Below are 16,901 nucleotides of genomic sequence, written 5' to 3'. Positions count from 1 at the left end.
AGGGTTCAAATCGCTAATCGCTAATCGCTAATCGCTGAGGAAACTGTTGTTAGCTGGTCTCGAGTACCACCTTCTTGCTCATTTCTAACATTGTGAAAATTGACAAACCATACCTACTCTCCTTTAAACAAATCAAATAGACTAAATAAAAGTAAACAATGCAAAATGAAACGTAATGTAACACCCCCTCTAGCGATGCCCCTGCATGTAGCATTAACATAATGTCAAACATGTGTCTAAACAATCAACAAAGCGATATAGTTCCTTCTTTGTTTATTTAATTATCCAAACATAAATACAGCTCTATTTATTAAAATCAATCATGGGTAACATACATTCTAAATCAATGGCATATCAACCATGCATGGTTCATTGTAGAGGTGTTTGTGGTCCAGCTGACAATTCACTGGACAGTAAACCATGAGGTGTAGGGTTCAAATCCTTGCTGTGCGTAGCACTTATGTTGCAAGACGTTTATCTACATTTAAACTAGGTGTAGTAAGTTGGTACCTGGTAGGATATATTCCCTGAATGCATCACAATTTTGATTTGATTTGATTTGATTTCTGCATGTTTACAAATACAATAAATGAATAAGAGAGAATAAATAAACATAAGGTATAATTAAAAATATACAAACAATATATCTTCATGTGACCATGTTATTTACATAATATAATATATATAAATATAATAATAACAAACTCGATATTTTCATAACATATTATAAATTCAAAGTGTTATCCGAACTATCTGTGGAAAAAGTGCAGATCTCCCATACTTTAAGTTCTAAATACTGATCGCATTAGGAATCTCCTTTGGGTTAAGGTATGTGTATTTCTGCTCCCTTGTCTTGTTCATTTCATCAATGATGGCGCCAACTTTCAGGCAATCTGCTTTGAACCTGAAAGAGAGAAAAGAATTCATAATTATTAGAAATTTTTGATGTTCTCGAAGCGAACATTAGGTTTCAAGTTTATTTTTTATTTTCTTGTGAATTATACTTTTTTCTTCATTCTGCCCCCCCCCCCGCCAAACTTTGCACTGAGCTCGAGTGTGTGTCCATGCAACTCGGCAACACATCTGAATGTATTTCCAACTTGAAACTGAGCTCGAGTGTGTGTACAACTCTGCACTCAACTTGAGTGTGTCCAATTTGGTACTCCACTCGAGTGTGTGCTCATGTCAGCACTCATCTTGAGTGTGCCTAAGTATCGTACTCGGCAATCAACTCGAGTGTTAACTCGGCACGCATCTCTAATGTATGGCAAACTTTACACTGAGCTCGTGTGTGTGTCCAACTCGGCAACACATCTGAATGTATTTCCAACTTGAAACTGAGCACGAGTGTGTGTATAGGTCGGCACTCAACTTGAGTGTGTCCAATTTGGCACTCCACTCGAGTGTGTGCTCATGTCAGCACTCATCTTGAGTGTGCCTAAGTGTCGTACTCGGCACTCAACTCAAGTGTGAATCCATCTTGACAGTGAGCCCGAGTGTGTCCAACTCGGCATGTACTCAACCCAAGTGTGAATTCGGCACGAAACTCGAGTGTGTGTTTCCAACTCGGCATTCAACTCGGGTATGTGTTTCAATTCGGCATTTAATTGTCACCCAACTCGAGTGTTTTCTAGCCGTCGACCGATTGACTACTGGAACCGGGTGAAAATGAGATAATTAAGTAATCAACGGATTAAATTGAGTATACATCATGTCCAAGTCGACTCTCAACTTGAGTGTGTCCCATACCGATTCAAAGTCGGCAAACTCTCAAAGATGGTTATAGGTGTTAGAAATGAGAGGGTGTTCTTACTGTTTCAATGCGTTTAGGCTCACAGGATCATGCAGGTACTGCACTTCGAAGTCCCCTAGTCCATTGGTGCCCCGATCACTGAGTAGCTTGGTGACCAACATGATGCTCAAGGTCATATCCTTAGAGGGCATCTGGGCCAGGATATCCTCCTCTGTCCGCTCAGTCTGATGGAAGAGATGGAGAGAACAGGGATAAACGGATAGCAAACACTGGAGGTTAACAAAATAGAGAGAGAGAGAGAGAGAGAGAGAGAGAGAGAGGGACTGGAATATGGAGGGTATTAAGATAGTTTGTTGTTTCATAGAAAGAGAGTGTGTGAGAGGGAGAGAGAGGGCGAGAGATAGAGAAAGAAAGAGAGAGAGAGAGAGAGAGAGTTAAGGACTGGATATGGAGGATAAGATAGGTTTTCTTTTTGTCTACATAGAAAGAGCGTCTGTAAGAGGGAGAGAGGGAGAGAGAGAGAGAGAGAGAGAGGGGGGGGGGAGAGAGTGAAAGGGAGAGGGGAAGAGATGGAGAGGGAGAGATATATATAGATAGAGATAGAAAGGGGGCGAAGGGAGGAGGCGGAGGAAGCAAGATATGAGGAGAAAGAGAGATGTGGAAACGTGTATGAATTATATATTTTTTTAAAGACACTCGAAGGAAAAAGGGGCGGACCGAGATAGAAGAAAAATTCAGGGAAGAAAGGGGAGGGGAGAAAAATTGCAAAAGCGTTCGAGAAAGACAATAAACAAGTTTGTGAGGAAGATGCAGTCAAAGGGTAATTTTAATAATGTTACTCCAATATGATTATGATGTATATTTTAAAAAAAAAGTGAAGGGCGGATGATAAAGTTAATTATCATGCCGTGCTGAGCTGTGCAATGTTATATATCTTTTTCAGTTTGGGGAGTGATATACCTTATCTCTAGGGGGTTCGCCGAAAAGGAATGAGGGGTAATTTGGCGGGAAACCATACTCGTCGTACTGCGAGAAATTGGATGCCGCATGCCCGACGCTGCCGATGAAGATGAAGTTCGTAATGATCTCCGTAACCTCGTCTGCCGTCGAGAACTCACCGCCGTTCGGAACGCCCTGGAACGAAACAATAACAATATGATTTTGGCATACAACATTTATTACTTATTGCTCCCTTTCCTTCACGAAGATTTATATTGGAGTACGTGCCAAACAGGATTTAGTTGTTCCTTCAATCTCAACCATAACTCCGTCTCAATGAGTAACGTAATTTCGGATGTTAACCCATTGCTTACTGGAACCGGGTATCCCCTGTATTAAGCCTACGCCAATGAATAAATTCAGTAGTCAACGGGTTAAATAATTGCACGGAAGACTGAAAACGCATTTCATTTATACCTTCATACCGCATTCCGTACTTAGTGTCTTGCCCCAATGCCGAATCTCAAAGTCTGACGTCACTCGCTCATCCGTATCTATCCAAACAGGCAAAGAGATACAAAAATATTATGAGTATAAATCACTTTCGTAAGCATTTGGGAGTAATCCGTTATTGATGAAAAATGAGCCCGTGGTGGAGTTAAATCGAGGCAAATGTTTTTTCTTCAAAGTATTTATTTAACTTTTTTCAAATCTTAAATTTAAGCATACGTACAAAATGATGGATACATACGTTTGACAAAGAAAGGTAAAATGAGAAACAATATTCTAGTATTTAGGTAAGTTGGAAGGGTCTCCATCTATCGAAAAACAACATGAACCTATCTTTATGCGCATTGACTTTTTGTTAAACTTTATAATTTCATTTTATTTTATTTTGGAAAGAGGGAAATAATAAAGATCTCTTCAAACGTCTAGTTGTCAATATTCAATACTTATAAGTTTCTAATGCTTCGATATCTGATAGCAAATTTGGGGGCTGGTACTAGTCAGATCCTTGCGTACCTTTGCCTCCGCTCATAATGTAATACAACTATCAGTGCATTTCTGTCACCAGTTATGTTTAGAATTTGATACCCGGTAACGTTTAATTCATATTTTAATCATCAAAAGTTTGATGTCCGGATGTGAAAAGAATAACAGATTTGGTTGACCTTTCATAGAAGAAGTAAGCTAGCCCATCATGAGGCTGTTCACACCGACAGAGATAGCGCGCGCTAGACCGCGCTATCTCTGCGGTTTGAAAGGTACAACGTCGTTTCGGTCCGCCCAACACCGAGCCACGGCGAGCCAAAACGGCGTGCCACTGGAGCACCTCTTGGGGGTGGTCCACGAGAGATAGCGCGGTCTAGCGCGCGCTAGAAAAAAGGGGGTGTTACGATAGACCGCGCTATCTCATTGCGGTGTGAACAGCCTCTAATCAATGACATGTATTTATATATGAGCCTGGACAACATCGGAGAATTTAATATCTACACTACAATAAATACATTTCTCACCATAGTGGTGATCGACTATAGTTTTCACGTAATTGTATATTGCCCTCCGCACAAGCCGAGCATCGTCCCGGTAGTGATAGTTGGGAAGTACTTCCGGGTCGTCGACTCCCCTGTCAGCAAGGTCTTTCTCGAGTGATCCTTGCTTCTCCAGGGACCAGCGATCCCAGGATCGGCGGATGATTTCAAACATACCGATCCGACCGATGGCCATGCATTGATCAACCCATCCTCCTTCGGAAACTAATTTGGCAAGAGCTCGCCTGCGGGTGAATATAAAAACAGAGCATTCACGAATTATTAATGCCGGCCAGGGGCGGAAATTGAATTTTGCAAGGGGGATGGGGGTGTCACGAAAAAATGCCTTAAAAATTGTGGCGTCAATAACGCAAGTTGTGTAGACAACAACAAATAGTCCTAAGATCTCAAATTTACCAACGTTAAAAATATATACATTTATCCTAAAAAACGGACAAACCTCAACACCTACCATCTAAAGAATGATGGCATAAAACAACACCAATTTACAAGTTTGCCAACGCAAATTTGTAATTGTCGATTATCAATTAGGTACGCCAAGTATAGGCGTACATTTTCCTTACACTCATTTAACAGTTAAGAATACTACTTATACTTTGACGTCATTCGTCTCCGTAACACTCTTATTTTATCTAATTATTATCTTCCTTATTCCCCCTGATAAAATAATCCGACTATTAAAAGGATGTCTTGCTAGGCTGCGAACTGTACTATTTAGCATAGAGAACTAGTAGAAACCCGGTGACTCAACAACGGATAGGTTGTGAACATGTTTCATTTTACTCGTACTGACACTAGAAGTAGGCCTACTTCGAACGTGCTCAAAATGTAAACGATTCAGTACGAATTGTTACGAGTTATGCCGACTTATGCCGATTGTATTCCGATTTCTCTATGAGTCAACTCACGTGTTGATCGCTATAAGGAAGATAAAATGCGGAGCGAGGAGACGGAAAATCGGGTGAGACTGGGAGAGACAACGATGCGTTGCTACGGCAACCGATTCAATGATGAGATGTGTGTATCCTAGATGGGTGGAAGACTGGTGGAAAGAAGCATCCGCGTTATTGAACCACATCTTCGCCATCAGCCAGACATATTCAGGATCGGTCGGTAAAAAGATCTGAAAGAGGAAAACAATAATAATAATAATAATATTCAGCTTATATATAGCGCTTAATAATAATAATAATAATAATCCTTTTTTTTTTTTATATAGCGCTCAATACACCGATCCAACGATGTGCCTAAGCGCTTTACAGATATATTATTACCCCGGTCATCGGATTCTTGCTTACCTGCACACAATGTGTGCAAATTTTCCACTCCCTGGGGAGCATTCCAGCCAGTCGCCATTTTACAAGCGCACATCTCGGACGTCTCTAAGCGCTTTACAGATATACTATTACCCCAGTCAATGGATTCAGTGCTTGCCCGCACACACTGTGCACAATCTCTACTCCCTGGGGAGCATTCCAGCCAGTCGTTGCTTGACGCTCAAAAACTGTTTGACCAACAATGAAACATCCAAATCGTTAATTGGATAGAATTCACAGACAAGCCCCCCCCCCCCCCCCCCAATAAGTTCACATTCAGTGATCAGGCTGAGATGGATGGGAATTTGATGATGATGATGATGATAACGATAGCATTTATATGGTTCCATATTCATATTTAAAACGCAAACGGCAGGTGGCTCATGTACGTGCTCAGGATGGGAGGGGGGGGGGGTACACATTAGTAGGAAGTGTCGCTTTACAGGACAGTCTGTTGAATAAACAAGTTTTGGAATGAATGATTCTCTGCTCCCCCCTTGCCACTCTGTCATTTCTTTTTATAAACTCACCGGGTTATTTTCTGAAGGATCTTGAAAGAGTTGAATTGCAAGGGGCATCAGGTTCCTATTCTTGTTGACGACAAATAGGCACATGGGCGCGCAGATCTACAGGGTGTTGGAAAATGAAAAGTGAGAAATAAAAAACGATACGTGTTTACAGGGCCTGGTGAGTATATCATATTATCTTGCAATTCTGTTCTTTATAATCTCAATCTTTCTCTCTCTCTCTCTCTCTCTCTCTCTATCTATCTCTCTCTCTCTCTTTCTCATTCACGCACCCTTTCCTCTTCTTGCTCTTTCTTCTCATCCCCCCTTTCTCCCTCTTTTCTCTATTCCTCTCCCATTTTCCCCTCACACACTCTATCTCTCTCTCCCCCACCCCTCTCTCTCCCTCTCTCTCCCTCCATCCCTCCCTCTCTCTCTCTCTCTCTCTCTCTCTCTCTCACTTGTATAATTATTTGAATACATGTAACAAATTAATTGGATGAGATATATTTATTCATTTTCTACGAAATAAGAGGCAGTTTTGAAATCCTGCAACAGTTATAACATACACTCTCTGAATGTATCGAAGTATACAAAATACATCCCGGGTTCCGTTTTGGCGGATTTCAAATTGCAATATACCTTTCTGCCTTTTGTGCAAGGAAGATCGTGGAGAATCTCGTAGTCTAAGATAAACAGTCGTTTCTTTGATAATGCATCAGCTATAGTCATGCCTTCTAATAGGGGTTCTAACATTGCGTCTGTCACCGGAAATCTAGGCAAAGAACAAGGAAGGAAAAAAGAGACCTCGATATTCCATACTTATGATAAAGGGGTAATTAGACATATCTTTTTTACAAAGATTTTTTTTGAAAGACTGAAAATACTAATTATAAAAAATTGGCAAGAAAATTTGTTCTTTTTCGCAACCACCTCATGTTGAATCACTCATCCTTTTGAGATAGCCTATGATGAAAATAAATTTGAATAACATTGATCCTATCTTCATTTTTATCGGCATATTTAAAACGATGATTTGAACTGTAGTAACCAATAACTCTGATTCAGATATTTTTACATTTTCCATGGTATTATCGGTCGATCAACCGGGAAAAAAGTTCACTTACTTTGTGGGAATTTCAGTGCATAGTCGGATATTTGTCGCATTACATCCGGTCAGCCGCTGGTAACCGAACTCTTTATCCGATCGCCAATTGTTCATGCCCTGTATAATTCAATGAAGAAGGAAAGGGACAATCAGAGGGTGTTCAATATATAGACAGGGAGATGTGGGTTAAATACAGCGTAAGTAAATCACACTTTTAAATGAGGCGTTGTGGCGTGCGCCTGTAATCCAGCTAACAGTGGAAGTTACAAACTGATTCAGCCGAGGACGTAGGTTCGAAACTGAGTCAGATCTTTCGGATGGTGACGTTTAAAGGTCGGTCCTCAGACGTAAATATTCATATCTGATTGACACACGTCTGTAAAAACACGACACACACACTCCTGAAGCCATTGAAAAAAACCCACAAATGGGGTGGAATGACTTTTAAGGGAGGGTGGGAAATTTAATTACGCTATGGAAGTTTAACCAATTCTAGAGAGATGGTCTGGATATATCTATAAACATAACATTAACATCTTTAAAGGGTGGTGCAGTATTTTTTCCTTCAAATAAATACTTTCTGTATCTGATCAAACACAAATAAAAGCAACTCAACTAGTTTCAAACAAATATGACATAGTGGTTGAAGCAAACATGGTTACAGCACCCGTACGTGTGTCAAATGTTTTGCTTTTAAAATGATATTATTAGAGCTACATTGTTTGCCATCTGCGAAACTAAACAAAATTGATTTAAAAAAAAATCAAATGCAATTTATTGTTTAGGAGAGAGATTTTGGAAGTTATTGATGAGTAAAAGGGCAGTTTCAAAATAAAAGTGAAATAATTTCAACATGGATTATTAAAGGCTAAGTCTACTCCAAAAATAATTTGCTTTAAATAGATGCTGAAAAATAGGGGAAACAGAGCAACAAGTTATTCATTTGTGAAAAAGTATGAAAAAGTATGAAAAAGTATGGAACTTAGAAAATCACTACACAAATTGCCAAGTTGGTTATCAGATTGCGACGTCATTGCCTTATCAATTGCTTTACATATTTTTATCCCATTAATTTCCCTTTTTATCCCCCAAAACTTGATGTCCCTACGCCTTTGCCCAGGTTATATGATTTGTATCATATTGCGTGCATGACGTTTCACAAAATCATATATAAACTTTGAAGAATTTATACTTTTTTCTGCATATTGTATATTCATAATCATTGATTTTTATTAAATAGTTTATCAAAATTAGCATTTTTCATGATTTAACTGAAAAATATTACTCTTTATTATAAGAATTTATGAGAATTGGATGCTTGTGTGAGGAAATAATATTTTGATGGCGAAAATTGGAAATTTATATTATCAATACAAAGAAAACAATTAGTGGATAACGAGGCAATGACGTCATAGACTCAAGAGTGAGTTGCCAATTTGTCTTGTGATTTTCAAAGATTTTTATGCATTAAAAATTCATAACTTTCTTATTAGTTATCCGATTTTGCTCAAACTTTTTTGATTGATTTTTCTGATTTTTCTGCTTCTATTGAAAGTAAGCTATTTTTGGAGTGGACTTGCCCTTTAAGCAAAACGTACAAAAGGGCGGGGTACTTACATAAGGTATTGGCAGGATCCCGGTGTACAGCTCCCCAATGTCATCCAGCTTTTCCCAGGATTTGCTGGTCATTTTGATGGTTGCTGTTTGAAGCATCAGTTTAGCTTTAAGTGTTACGATGTCCCACTGAGAAAGAAGAGAAGATGGAGAAAGAAATGTATAAGAATATGCGCAGTGCAATCGCACTTCTAGAATTCCATATAAATAATACATTTTTGAATAAGCAATCAATATTTTTCAACCGCCACCCTAGTAGTTATAGCAGTGAGTATGGGTTTTGCCATAGGGTTTGTCTTACACGAATTTTTAACGAAAAAAAACAAGTCCATAATAAAAAATCCTTAAGTAAAATTCAATTTTATCGAAAAAATGACCAAGTCCAAAATGAAAAATCCCTATCTAAATTCAAAAAGTCAAGACCCCATCAAAAACCCCATAGACACTCGTGTTATAAGTCCGTTTTTCACAAAAATAGACTATGTCAAAACTGTTGTACACGAGTCAATTAGAAATAGTATAAGTACGAACAAATTCGTGTACAAACCCTTTAGCAATACCCATACTCACTGCTATAACTACTCATCCTAAAATGCACAGAAATACGACTAAGCAAAACAGTACGACAATAAAAGATCTAGTAATGAGGAATGGTTGAGTCCAGTACTACAATTCAAACAATGCTGTGGCGCATACACTTTGTAAAAATAATCCCCACAAAATGAAGATTTCACAATATCTCCTTTCATACAATATCTGGATGATTTTTTTGCTTAATATCATGGACTAGTTTATTGTATGAAACCGAGTTTTGATTAAATTATATTCTTGCATATTAACTACTTTAGAAATAACGTAAAGATGACTTCCAAAAAAGAAATCGGATTAATGAACTCATTTTGCGATACCCCTAGAAATATAATTTCCATGGAAAAAACTTTATAATAATAATAATAATAATAATAATCTTTTAAACCCAAATAAAAATTCTTTTTGCCCAATTGATCGTGAGCCCGGCAGCCACTGAGCAGCGCCAGATCGACGTTGCTCTATCCCTTATTGTTGAGCGCCAAACAAGGTAGCAACAACTCCCATCTTTTAACGTCTTTTAGTATGACGTGGCCGGGGATCGAACCCACGGCCTCCCGGTTGTGAGGCGGACGCTCTACTGACTGAGCTAACACTCCGGTCTTATTATAGTTATGTAATTCGATTTGAATACATACCTGGTAATCATTTGAGAATGATTCATCCATCGGAAACGTTTTGATCTAAACGAAACAGAAATAATTAGTTTCAAGTTTAGTTTCAAATTTATTTGTTTAACCTTTAGTTTCAAGTTTATTTGTTTCACATTACACGAAACGGAATTCTCATAAATGACAAAATTATAACAAATATGAACTGTACTCAAAGTATGACATTATATTATAAAGTCTTTGTAAAGACGTCGAAATTAATTGTTTTTAATTCAATTCAATTCAATTTGTTTAATTAAACCATTTAAAAAACAAAATACAAATCTTGCATGTCTGAACATTATACAGTGTAAATGGTCAGGGTGCCCCTAAAAGCCAAGGCTTGATTAATTGGGCACCCAATAAATGAATAAATATACATAGAATAAACATGAGATACAAAACAAACTTAGTTAAATCGTTAAGCACTAAACATATAGGTAAAAGGAAATAGGAAAAGGTGAAATAAGAAAACGTGAGGAGGAGAGATGAAATTACATGTTTATTTGACATAGGTAGTTATTATTGAACGTTTGAGTTTGGTTTCGAATGAAGTAACATTAGTGCTGGAAGTTACATCAGAAGGGAGGGAATTCCATATTCGAGGACCAGCAGATTTAAATGCAATAAGAGTTAACTGACTGAGTTAACTGTCCAAGTAAAATTATCATATTAGATATAGGGAAGTAATAAAGAATTATAACAAAGCATTAACAGGTGTTTTTCTGCAAGGGTACTACGTTATTTAGATACTATACCTATGTTCTTTGACATCTTATTTATAAAGAAACGGTGTTCCTTAAATGATAGATTATCATCAAGTATAAATCCTAGTAATTTGACAGAGTTAACCAAATTTAGAGTAACATCTTTCATTCTCATATGAAAATCTAAAGAATTTTGTAATACATGATGTTTTTTTAAATACATAACATTATTTTTTTCATAATTAACAATCAGTTTGTTAGCATTGAACCAATCGGCTATTTTACAAAATTCATTATTGGGTTTTTTTTCTAACAAAAAATGAAACTACTAAGTGTTGAAATGATAGTTGTATCGTCATAGAATAAGACTTAATCAAACAATGAAGATGCTGTACATACATCATTAATATGAATTAGAAAGAGGAGCGGGCCCATTATGGAGCCTTGGGTGACCACATACTGGGCTGTCGAGTATTGGGAATTACAATTATTAAATGACGTATAGTTACGTCGATCAAGTAAGTAGCTCTGAAACCAGTCTCCCACTGCTCCTATTATACCATAATAGATAATCTATATAAAGGTATGTTATGGTCTATGAGGTCGAAGGCTTTTGACAAGTCTAGAAATATACCAAATGAGTGATAATTATTATTAATATTAGTTCAAAGAGTGTTATTTAAATCAATTAATGCATGTCCACAAGAATGTTGTGCCCTGAAGTCATACTGAAAATTATTTGAAATAAGAAATAATTCTTTTGGTGTCAATGGGTGTATCCATGTTTCACTGAATCCATTATTGAAAAATTTGTATTTATATGTTTCGTAATAAAATCATGTATATTATCAACATTTTTGTTTAGGCTTCTTGCGTTAAAATGGATTAAATCATTATCAAAGTTCATTTCAGAACTAAATTCAGCTGATAGCCAGTATCCATTTGGATTACAGGACAGGACAGTTAACAACAGGGTCAATATCTGATAAATTATCTTCTTCAGTCGGGTTCATATTCGTACCATACATGTTGTTTTTATTACTATAATCAAACTCATTTTGCGTATCTTGGAATAAAAAGTCAAATTCTAAGGTGGATATTGGTTACTATAAGGGAAAGGGGAGTCACAAACTACCACTATTTAACTACGTATAAAGGCAAAAACAAAGCAAAAATAAAGTAAGGTAAGAAGGGATAACGTAAAACGTGTAAAAGTTATTTTGCATGCAAGGGTGCAATTGAAGTAAGAAATATTTAGAACATTAACCACAAGGATATTTCTTAACCATGAAGGGGGGGGGGGGGGTACTCATAAGATTAATAAAAGAAAGCAAAAGATCATTCAGTCACTACCCAATGATAAAACAGAGTTCAACGACCAGTATGTGCAATATGACGTCCTGTAGCGTTCGATCCCTTTGTCTGACTTGGGTGAATGATCCTATAGCTTTCCCTGAACTATATAAGGGTGCTTTCTTTATTTGATCATTAACAGAAACAAAACTCTAGGCCACGATCGAAGCGTGACCAGATTCAAAGTATGCTTAAATGGGGGCATTGATGTATGTAGAAAAAACAGGATTAAGATCCCATGCAACGCTCCGAAATGTAAAAGAAGAATAAGAAAAAAACAAAGTTAATATTCGACCTTTATGTCTAGACGTTGCATAATGCATTTCGTATTGATCTTCCATCTCTGAGTGTGATATACGTTATTAATCTGGATAATAATGATTAAGCTGTCAGGTTCTTGGAGGATAATGCTTCAAAACAAATCGACCGAGCTGTTTTTTCTTTATTCGGGGGCTATTTATACTGTTTATTCTACTTTCATTGCCGACCCTCGAAAACGAATTTATTATGCATTTCATGGAGGAAAGTTTACATAGGAGAACTATATATATTTATATACATGAATTATTTAGTAGGCTTATTTTGCTTTCTGATGGATCCGTACAATATGGCAGCTAAAGCTTGAGGGGCATGGCAGAGCCCCTGACGGGGGTTCCGGGGCGGAGCCCCAGGAAGCTTTCGAGTTTATTTGACTTTCAAGAGAGAACTCGTTTTAAGAGAGAAAGAGAGCTAATTTTAGAAATAAACTCTAATCCATCTCTTGATATTTAAATTGCAATGCTCCTATTGTGTCCTCTTTTTAACACACTCTCTGATCTATATAAAGGTGCTTTCTTTATTTCATCATCAACAGAAACAATAATTTGGCCACGAACTTTTCGAAGCATGACGAGATTCAAAGTATATGCTTAAATGGGGGCATTAGTGATTTTTGTAGGAGAACAAACAAGATTGAGACCCCATGCAACGCTTCGAAATGTAAAAGAAGAATAAGAAAAATAAAGTTGAGATTCGACCTTTTGATGGACCGAAGCGTATACGTTTTTCTTGTCCAGCCAAGGTCTCTTTATAATGAATGATATTGATAATAAATTTATATAGCGCAGCTTTTATACTAAAATATATTCAGCTGCACTGGTTCAGAGCTCCTTTTTTTTAAACTAAATTTTACAAAATAGAATCTCTTAATTGAAAAAATATGTTTTTATTATGGATTTGAAGACATTAAGATATGGAGTACTTCGTATTTCTAATGGCAAGCTAAAATCCATAGTTTGGGGGCAGAAATAACAAAAGCACGGTCCCCGCCTGAGAGTTACTTTACTTTTGCCATGGGGAATCTTTAGATCATTTTGGGCGCCATTTTTGTAGTTTGAATAAGGTCTAATGTGTAGCATCTGAAACACATTATGTGGATTTTGACCAGTCTTCGTGCAATGATGAGCTGGATGCCCCTATCTCGGTTGATGAAGTTATACAGATTGGTGTAGATTTGGTAAGAAATAAGTTTTTGAAAAATTGTTCAGCAGCTGTCACTGGTTGTATTACTGGTTATTTTAATGTATTACTGGAGAGTGGTCTAGTACCAAGAGACTGGTGTCTAGGTAGTATAGTCCCTATTTTCAAAAAAGAGGGTAGGATACAGATCCAGATAACTATCGTGGGATAACACTTTTAAGCTATTTGAGCACCAGGGGGAGGGGGCCCGTGTTTAAAAAAAAAAGAAAAAAAAAAGGTAAAATCACCGTGTTTTACCTACCCTTGTATATAATTTTTCTTCTTCCAGTATAGACAAAGTACAGACCGCCATATGCGTATAAAATTGTACCTTGGCTTGTCAAATGCCGAGTGTACAGCAAGTAAAAAGGTTCTACAAGAATTCTATGTGCAGCTAAAACCAGTCTGAAGGTCAACAGATCAAATATATTGAATACATTTATTGAATATTGAATAAATTTTCTCTGGAAAGAAAAAAAAAAACACCAACCATAATAATAGTTATAATAATAATCGTTGTCATCATTAGCCTATTGTCTTACTGCTGCTAATACTACTCCTACTACATAGAAGAAGGAGGGGGAAGAGGAAGAATCTTATTTGTTTATTTTCTGTATTATCGAGTCATACAAATGCACATGGAGGTAAGAGAGGGAAAAGTAAGGCCATAAAGAGGGAGAGAGGGAGAGAGAGAGAGAGAGAGAGAGCGAACGAGGGCGGGTTCAAATTCTTTTATTTATTTAACCCAGTACTGATGATCATAATTTTATCTACCATGTGATTGCCATGTGTACGCCACACCGAATAGCACCTCATTTTTGTTTATTGTTGTAAAGAACTTGAGTTTGATTTTGTTATTGAAAACAAGATCAATCGCATCATCATAATCTACAGAGTGCAACCAAAAATTTCTTAACAACAATTGAATTGAATTGAACTGAATTGGGCAAAAAGAATTTCCGTTTCGGTTCAATAAAATTTGGAGTGGACTATTAGGCTATTATTATTATTATTATTATTATTATTATTATTATTATTACATGTAGGAGACGATGAACAAATAAGAATAATAACACAACGTCGTTAAGCGTGAGATCGTTCACTTCCATCTCTCCCCTCCAAATAATCCGAACAAAAGAATCAACCGAGGGTAAGCAACTGTTAAACGAATTTATCATGAGTCCTTGAAAATTAATTAATACTGCTTGTCAAGTATTATTGCAGAGCAGCAAAGGCGAACGCGATTGTCGCTACAATTCAGAAATCGTTGTTTGGATTGCTTTTCTCTCAAAACTACCATAAGATATCAAGCTACATAGGACTATGATCGACAACAAAGATATTGTCTTGAACACAGTCAGAAACATTAGTAATTGAATGAATAAAACATAATGCAAACGAATAAGACTAGAATAAATAGGACACAAGTTCATTTTTACCATTTAAATCATCCAGTACCAAACACCTAAGCAAAATTCGAACCAGATGCATATAATGGTAAGCGTAAAGACAATGATTCATGACAATTGTCAATTGCCCCCCCCCCCCACCCAATAACACCTTGTTGGTGGGAAATATCGCAACTGATCTCCCCTACCTTTCTTCTTACGTCGTCAGATATTTCGTTCAGTGGCCGGGGGGGGGGGTTGAACACTTTTAATTTTTTGTGCTTTCTTTAGCACCCAAAAAATATATATATAAAATATTTCCCTCTTTTTTATCCTTCCCTTTTTCCCTTCTTTTTTTTTGCCGGGGGGGGGGGGGAGGGCGGGCCCCTGCCCCCCCCCCCCTGGATCCGCCACTGGTGTTAATGTACGTTTTGCTTGAAAAGTTCCGAAGAGGTGCCATATTTAAGATAATGTTGAGTTCTTGTCATGCGATTGCTTGTAAATGAAACGATGTGGAATCGATCAGAAAAGGTTGATCATCTAGCAAATAAATATTGGTGTGTACTGCACGGTTCTGTAATCATCAAAATGATAAGAAATTTGGCCCAGTCTTGGTAAAGGTACTAGCACTGTACACAAACATATGGATATGGGATTACACAAACATGTGGCGTAAAAGTCTGTCCCGATTTGTATGCTGTTACATAATGCCATATTTAGAATATGAAGGCATTTAAAGAGCCATGCTTTTCAGGAAACATGTTTTATCTGATGTTCTTCTACACTTGCATAATAACAATGATAATGCTCACAAATTAGTGTTCACCTCTTCCAAGAACTCAACCTTCTTTTTAAGCGCTATAAATTGCTATGTTAACTATTAATGATACTAATAATACATGTTCTATATCATGATAAGATTTGATAAGAATGAGAAAAAGGGAAGGCCTATAATGCAGTATTATAGTTACCTGCGGTATCAAACCTTCTGATTTACATTCAAACTCATACAGGCTCCTTTTCTTGAGCAGCTCAAACTGCCTCTGCTCCTGTTTGAGATCGTCCTGTGGAAGACTGATGTCGTTTTCATTGATGAACAACTTCATGACATCCCTTACCCATCGATGTAGAGGAAAGATATACCTCTCCTTCGACCGAACATGGTCTACGGTCACAGAATCAACGTACCAGTCATCATTCAGGCCAGCATCATCCCGCCATAGTTCAATCATCGAGATCCGCCCGAAATTCGGAAGGTTGGAGACCGGGTACGTGTCGACCTTGCCACGCTCGAAGTCGTTCTTGAACTTGCAATCGAGCTGGATGTCGCGCGAACGCTTCCCCTGGTCGTTGTGGAGGGCGATATAGACGTTGGCATCGGTGCCAGCGCCTTTGCGGTCGCCAGTCTTGACATGGATATTGTAGTCTTTTGTCCTGCTGAACCCGGATGATTTAGAAGATCCCGTCCCCATTTTCTCCTCAAATTGTGAAATTAATTCTAGTCGATAATGCCACGGAGACACCAACAGAGATGGCTCATCAACACTTGAAACAGTATAGATATCGTGGTATGCTAATATGTATACCACGTCCAGTTATATCCAACCCAATCAATAAAACTCTTCATCCATTCATTTGGTACCGTCCGAGCATGCATTGTTTACAGCTTCGGGTTTCCACGGTCACAAAGCCTATTGATGAATCCAGGGCTTTTATGTTTGATCGTTGAACGGTATCAATACAACTAACTATATGTATTGGCTGAGGAAAGGTGAACGTGATTTTTCAAAACGTGTCTGAGAATTACCCTATTTACATAACTGCAGAATTCCCGCACATTGGAGCTGAGCATGCGCACACATGGCATCCGGTAGCGGGTTAGTGATAGGGTATATTAATATGCAGGATATTCTGCAATTATTGTTCCCC

The 16,901-nt window shown here is 37.6% G+C and overlaps 1 protein-coding gene across 1 annotated transcript; it reads right to left on the bottom strand.

Annotated features, from left to right (window-relative positions):
* Window positions 1–679: 679 nt before the first annotated feature.
* LOC115918885 (arachidonate 5-lipoxygenase-like) lies at window positions 680–16,636 on the bottom strand. The gene is made up of 12 exons (XM_030993398.1): window positions 15,944–16,636; window positions 10,016–10,060; window positions 8,793–8,918; window positions 7,195–7,292; window positions 6,710–6,842; window positions 6,092–6,187; window positions 5,154–5,368; window positions 4,210–4,469; window positions 3,170–3,246; window positions 2,714–2,887; window positions 1,814–1,977; window positions 680–904 (listed from the first exon to the last, which is right to left on the bottom strand). The coding sequence occupies exons 1-12, from the start codon at window positions 16,442–16,444 to the stop codon at window positions 790–792; spliced, it is 2,004 nt and encodes a 667-aa protein (XP_030849258.1). The 5' UTR covers window positions 16,445–16,636; the 3' UTR covers window positions 680–789.
* Window positions 16,637–16,901: the final 265 nt, after the last annotated feature.

Source organism: Strongylocentrotus purpuratus, unplaced genomic scaffold (genome assembly GCF_000002235.5).
Source record: "Strongylocentrotus purpuratus isolate Spur 01 unplaced genomic scaffold, Spur_5.0 spur5_contig_848, whole genome shotgun sequence".
Lineage (NCBI taxonomy): Eukaryota > Metazoa > Echinodermata > Echinoidea > Camarodonta > Strongylocentrotidae > Strongylocentrotus > Strongylocentrotus purpuratus.
Note: the sequence above shows the minus strand (reverse complement) of the source record. Positions and strands in the feature narration are given on the sequence as shown.